This window comes from Phaseolus vulgaris, chromosome 11, assembly GCF_000499845.2.
Source record: "Phaseolus vulgaris cultivar G19833 chromosome 11, P. vulgaris v2.0, whole genome shotgun sequence".
NCBI classification, from domain to species: domain Eukaryota; kingdom Viridiplantae; phylum Streptophyta; class Magnoliopsida; order Fabales; family Fabaceae; genus Phaseolus; species Phaseolus vulgaris.
The window spans coordinates 24,613,929-24,620,907 of record NC_023749.2 but is presented as its reverse complement, the minus strand read 5'-3'; the positions used below and the strand labels follow the sequence as shown (position 1 = coordinate 24,620,907).

General features: G+C 31.7%; 1 protein-coding gene across 1 annotated transcript; it reads left to right on the top strand.

The window, feature by feature from the left end:
• Positions 1–4,165: 4,165 nt before the first annotated feature.
• Positions 4,166–4,657, top strand: LOC137837601 (uncharacterized). The gene has a single exon (XM_068646636.1). The coding sequence runs from the start codon at positions 4,166–4,168 to the stop codon at positions 4,655–4,657; it is 492 nt and encodes a 163-aa protein (XP_068502737.1).
• Positions 4,658–6,979: the final 2,322 nt, after the last annotated feature.

The following is a 6,979-nucleotide window of genomic DNA, read 5'->3' as shown; positions in this document are numbered from 1 at the left end:
TTCAATTCACCAAGAATAAATGCTCTATGAGGAGAGTGTGGTTTGGAAGAGTCACCACTTGAATATGCAGCCATTAGAAAAAAGAAAACAGCAAACACAAAGAACAAACAATTTCAAGAAAAAACAAGGTTAGAAAATGGGACAATTATGATGTTGTAATGAAAATTAAAAAGACACTCAAATCACTCCAAGAAAGAATACTTCCCTCAACCAATTTGCTCTTGGGTTTTTTTTAACTCTCAAATGAAATATGTCAAAGCAAAGCACTCTCTCTTAAAGCCAATACACCACAAAACTTAAAGAACAATAAAAGACAAGCAAAAAAGGTGTAAACAAGAAAGGGCTATATAAAAAGGAATACAAGATATATGACAAACTCAAAGAATAGTGAAGAAAAGACAAGCAAGAAAAATAAGGTACTCAATTAAAAAATGGCACACAAAAGAAACCTAAAGAAAAGCACTAGAGTAGATGAAGAAAACAAAAAAACAGAAGTACTAGAATTTTATGTAAACTGTGCGTTACTTTACAGATTTATCTGGAAATGAAGATATCAAACTGGATTATGAAATTTAAAACAAAGAAAGTTCAAGATCTTATCTCAACAATGACACTGGAATCACACAAAAATAGTGCGCCAATTAATTGTGATAAATTTTGCAAAATTACTGCCACTTTACCATATTTTTTTTGTGCTAGAATTACACACTGGACGTATTTGATTTATCATTTTTTTTTTTTGAATTTTGACTCACTTCTTTTTTCTACTTTTTTTGTAACACTCTCAAAAACTCAAATCCAGAATTTCAGAATTTTCCAGTAATTAATGAAATTTTAATAAACCCAAACAGCACATTTTCAAGAAAACAGAGGAAACCTAATGGAAAATGAAAAAACAAAATTGAGAACTTCAAAAGACATAATAGAATTGATATTTCAAGAACTTGTATAGATCTAAAATACAAGTAAGAACTCAAATCTAAAAAGAAAAGGAACCAAAGGATCAAGAAGACAAACACATAAAACTGCACTCAATTAAAAAAAATTCAAGAAACCAAAATTATCAACAAAAGGACTACATAGAATTGAGAACTTTTTGGGAGAAACATGACTTTGACAAAACTTATAGAGATTCAAAAATCAAAATGACACAAACACAATGTATTAAGAACAAGAAAACAGCAAGAAATACCCAAAAACAGTAAAAAAACAGAATGCTAATGACAATAAAGGCAAGGTATATGAAATTAAAGAACAAGAATGTAAAGTTCTTGAATTAAAAGTGCAAAAAACAACTCAAACACACAAGAACACACCTAAGACTCATGATACCACATGATATGAACCCAAGAACATGATATGAACATGTTATGAATTCAATATGAGTTGGAACATGAATAGGCACCTTTAGAATTGGATCAAGATTCTTTACCCATTCAAGAACTTAATAAAGAACACAAGAACCAAGCCAAACTCACATAGAAACCCATTTTTCAACATATGAACTGAATGAAACAAGGAAAGAAAGCTAATGCACCGATTAAAACTTCAACAAACACATTTAGAACTACAAGAACCGCAAACCCATGCAAACCACCAAACATAATCACAAACTAAACAAGTTTTACCGATTGAAAACAAGAAACAACAAAGACATGTTTTAGAGTTTGATTTGGAATGGGTATGGAAGAAGAAGATGAAAAGGACAAGGAAACTTATGTGGTTGAAGCTCTTGGAATTGTGCACGCCACTTGAAGGATGGTTGGCTTCAAGATGAGTGTTGTTGCCGCCACTTGAGAGCCCAAGAGATCTCCCAAGATAAGACTATAAGATGAGAAGACACAAGCCTCTCACACTCACTCACCAATTCGGTAGAGATTCCTTTCTAAAAACTCAATTTCAAACTTGTTATTTCAAAGACCCAAACACCCCTTTTATAATAGAGAGGGTCGCTCACAAATGTACAAAAGAGAAAGAGCTTGAAGGGTTACTTTCTAGTTCCTTCTAAACTATCGCCTAAGCCATAAAGGAATAGAAAGAGTCATTTCTTCTATGCTTTTCCTAAACTAGCGCCTAAGGTGCTATACAAATGGAGGTGTCTTTTTGGTTTCCCTCTTAGCACCTTCCTAAACACTACTCTTATATGTTTTACAATTTTATACAAGGGTAATTACAAAAAGGGAAAACATTTGCACCCTATTACCCAAAACTTTAGCTTTGCTCCTTGTAATCCTTTGAGGTATGAAGGATGATGAGCTAATTTGCCTTTGAGAATCTTGAACTTGAGCCTCAATCTCTTCTTCTACTTGATCTCCATCAGGTAGTGTGGAGTTTGAAGATCAATAGTCTAACCTTGAGAGGTTTTTGACAAGAAGTGAAATTGGCTCAAATTAGGCAACAATTCACTAGTATATTAATCTTGTGAAAACATGAGCCAAGCCAATCCTTATATAGCAAGTGAGGGTCGATTTACATACAAGCAAAAGGAGGGAAATTCAAACTTACTCTAATTGAAATTGGCGCAAAAAATGGTAGCACATGGAAGGCATGTTCAAGGATCTAGAATGTGCAAGGATTCTAGAACTTGCGCTCCAATTGGGCTTGCTTTGGACCGGCCTAGGTTTAATTAGAATTTTAGGAAACTCTAATTAAACCTAGGTTGGTATTTTAGGTACCAATCTTCATTTTAAAAAAAATTACAAAAGAAATTTCCTATGCTAATTTTGACAAGAATTTAAATGCTACCCTACACTAGAGTCTATGGCGTCTTGAACATATATAAGAAGGTTTCTCAGCCATCAGTAGCAGTATTCCAGTCTTCTTGAAGCTTCTTAGCCATGGCTCTAGTGGTTGGCCCAATTCTACACTTTGGTGGGCTTTCATTTGAGTTGGTGCTTGGGCCTCTTCCATCATCCCCTCCCTCTTGAAAAGGATTTGTCTTCAAATCCAATGCTTCTTCATCTTCATTATTACCTACAAAATGAGACAAATCAATGACATTAAAAGTATCACGCACTCCATATTCCGCAAGTAAATCAAGTTTATATGCATTGTTATTGATTTTCTTGAGGACTTGGAAAGGTCCATCACCTCGGGGAGTAAGTTTAGACTTTCTCTTAGTTGGAAATCTATCCTTCCTAAGATGAAGCCAAACTAGATCTCCTTCCTCAAAAATGATTTCTCTCTTTCCCTTATTGTTATGTTTAATATATTTCTCAGTTTGTTGTTGTATTTGTTCTTTAACCCTCTCATGCATTTTCTTAACAAATTTAACTTTTGTAGCTCCTTCCTTATGCACAAAAGTTTGTGGATTAGGAAGGGGTAACAAATCTAAAGGAGTAAGCGCATTAAATCCTTATACAACTTCAAATGGAGAAATATTAGTAGTCTTGTGAACTACTCTATTATATATGCCAACTCAATATGGGGAAGGTACTCATCCCAAGATTTGTGGCTACCCTTCATGATCGCCCTAAGCATAGTAGAAAGAGATCTATTGACTACTTCCGTTTGTCTATCCGTTTGAGGATGACAAGATGTTGAAAATTGAAGGTTAGTGCCAAGTTTCTCCCAAAGGGTTTTCCTAAAATGACTTATGAATTTTGGATCTTTATTCGATACTATGCTTCTAGGAAATCCATGAAGTCTTACTACTTCTCTAAAGAAGAGTTTGGAAACATTTTGAGCATCATCCACTTTGTGGCATGGAATAAAATGTGCCATTTTGCTAAAACGGTCCACAACCACAAAAATTGAGTCAAAACCTCTTGCGGTCCTAGGGAACGCTAAAATAAAATCCATGTTAATGTCTTCCCACGAAGCACTTGCAATAGGTAAAGGAGTATAGAGTCCATGAGGCATTGTTTTAGATTTAGCTTTTAAACATGAAATGCATCTAAAATAATGTCTTTGAACATATCGTCTTATATGAGGCCAAAAGAATTTTCCTTTTAAAAGATTAAGAGTCTTATATACTTCAAAATGGCCCATGAGACCTCATTCATGAGATTCGTTTACAAGAAGTTTTCTATGTGTTCCTTGGGGTATACAAAGTTTTCCTTCCTTAAAAAGATACCCCTCAGACACATAAAATCCTCCTTGTGCTCTATGTTCACACTTAACGAAGATGGATGCAAAATCATGATCTTCTTTGTAAAGTTCTCTTATGTTGTCAAATCCAAGAATTTGGGCTCCAAGTTTTGAAAAGCTTTTCATCTACCTGTGGAGATCGAGCAAAGCTTATTGGGCAATAAAGGCATGCAACACGAATTATGACAAGGCAGGAGAGCAGCGAAAACTCCAGCTGCAAGAGCTGGATGAAATCCATTTGGAGGCATATGAGAACTCAAAATTTTACAAGGAGAGGACCAAGCGTCTCCATGACCACTTCATCACTAGCAAGGAGTTTGTTGCAGGTCAACGTGTGTTAATGTTCAACTCCAGATTAAAGCTTATGCCTGGAAAGTTGCGCTCAAGATGGATTGGTCCATTTTTTATCATCCATGTCCATCCTCATGGTACTGTAGAATTGCGGAGTCTAACGTCTACAAAGACATTTAAGGTGAATGGACATCGTCTAAAGCTCTTTCATGAGATTCCTCAAGAAGAGACGGTGGAAGAGATAACCTTGCAAGTCCCTAATTACTTTCAAGCTTGAAGAGGGAGTATTCCTTCTCTTACTTTTATCATACACATTTATTAATTGTTTTTACATTGAGGACAATGTTTTATTTAAGTGTGGGGAAGGAGAATTATAATTTAGGATTTATTTTTGTCTCTTTCTTTTGTTTGCTTTGTTTGAGTTTAATTTTCTGCTTAAATAAAATAAATTAGCTTTTTGGGATTGTCTGATGACTGGCATGTTTCATTATTTTTTGTCTCTAAATTTAGTTTTTATTAGTAGTGATGTTTCACAAAAACTAGTTAGAAATTGAAACCTGAAAGTAATTAGCTTATAAATTTTACGTTTTGAGATGTTTATAGTTTTGGTTTTTAAAAATATATATTTTAAGTCTTTAAATTTTTATTAATAGATTAATTATTTTAATTGCAATTTTTTTAGTTTCAATTACTGCTTTTATTTTATATTATATTACTAATCTTATACTATTTCATAACATATTTTTAATCAAAATTTTAAAAATAATATTAATAATACTATATCAATTAGTGTATTGGAGTAATAAATTAAATATTATAATAAAGTCAAAATAAGTACGTATAAATGGAGGGGAATAAGTTAAATAAATAATAACTCGCTCTAGTGTAAAAAAACCGGAAGTTTTAATAAATATTTTAAAAAATAATAATAGACTAAATATAAAAATTAGAAGTTAATATTTTAAAAATCTACTTAAAAAAAATTGATTTGCAAACAGGTTCTAATCAGGTTAAACAAGTTTCTTAAATAGTATAAGTTAGAAACTATCTAAATAACCTGGTAAAAATATTATATCTAAATTGAGTTTTACAAAAATTAATGAAAAAGTTACGTAAACTTTAACTTTTTCAATTAACATTTAAATCTTCCACGATAATACTCTATGAATCAACTTATCCTATATATTTATACGATCTTCGTTAATAACAACACTCTAAAAATATAAATGATAATATTTAAGTTTTTTCATATAAAAATTGATATTCCATTATATATATTAATTTATTATGAAAATTATATATTAAAATTATTTTATTCTTTAAATTTCTATTAGATTCACGTCAAACTCTCAACCAGTTGACTACCTCTCTTATCATAAAGTCATTGACATTAACATTACAATGTCATAGATCTATTACACCTATCAGACTACCTTCACTAAGTTGTCTCACAATAATACTACATAATGATAATAGAAAAATTTACTTTTGTTACAAAAAAGATTTATGAGACCTACCATACACAATTCTTTTCTCACACCACATAAAAATATCATTCTACTCTTAGCATCTACTTGCTTCTGTGAATATGTTGTTTATAAACAAATAAGTGAGGGGATAATAACTATTTGGATTCAGAATTTTGTAGAAAAAAGCAGGAGAAGATATACCTGTGAACAGTAAATATAACTTTCTCTCAAAATGAATAGATGTAGAAGAAAAGTCACGCCAATATATATTATTTTTGAATTCACACTCATTTATTCTCCTGTTATAGTATTTTTTATTTTCCATTATTGTAAGGTTTTCTAATATTAAAAAATATTATTTTTTATTTATATAAGATTTGATTTATTTTTTAATTTTATACAAACTCAAAGTTTTCAAAATATTTCTATTACAAGATTATGACTTATACAGATACAAATATTTACATATCCATAGCTCAAAATAAAACTTTGAAATCTTTAAGGCTCTCCTGCACCTGTATGGTTATCTGCTCATGTACATAGTATAGTCATTGCAGTTCAAACACAACACGAAAAACAAGGGTGAGCTTGTGAAAATAAAATTTTATAATATACGCAATTAAATTAAAAGAGAAAATCAAAATGCATGGTCAATTTCTCAATTATTCAATCTTCTTCAAATTCCAACATAAAACAATCATATAAATCTCACATGGATCTACACATCTTTAATATTCAACAAACAACGTCTTTTGGAAGACCCGTATTAAGTAAGTCCTACCAAAGACTAGCACCTGATCCGAAGATTACTAGTTCAAGGTAAGTTCAATACAACCCAAGTCGTGCATCTCATATGTCACGGTGTGCATGAAGTCCCCCATCAGCTTCTCACCACCTGATATCTTAGTCTATGTGACTTAGATCATCAGTGAAGGTCGAAGATCTCTGTTACCACAAAGGCATCAATACTTAATACACAACAAATATTAGTCCATACATTATCCCAAATGTATGAATTCAATTCCACACCATTTCATCATACAATATCATTCCAAACACAAGCCACAACATTCAAAAGCTTAATTAACATTAAAAAAACAACACTTAAATATTAAACCAGAAAAATCTAA

What these genes read in the sequence shown, in the direction of transcription:
- LOC137837601 (XM_068646636.1), top strand. Translation starts at nt 4,166, where the DNA reads ATGTTGTCAAATCCAAGAATTTGGGCTCCAAGTTTTGAAAAGCTTTTC.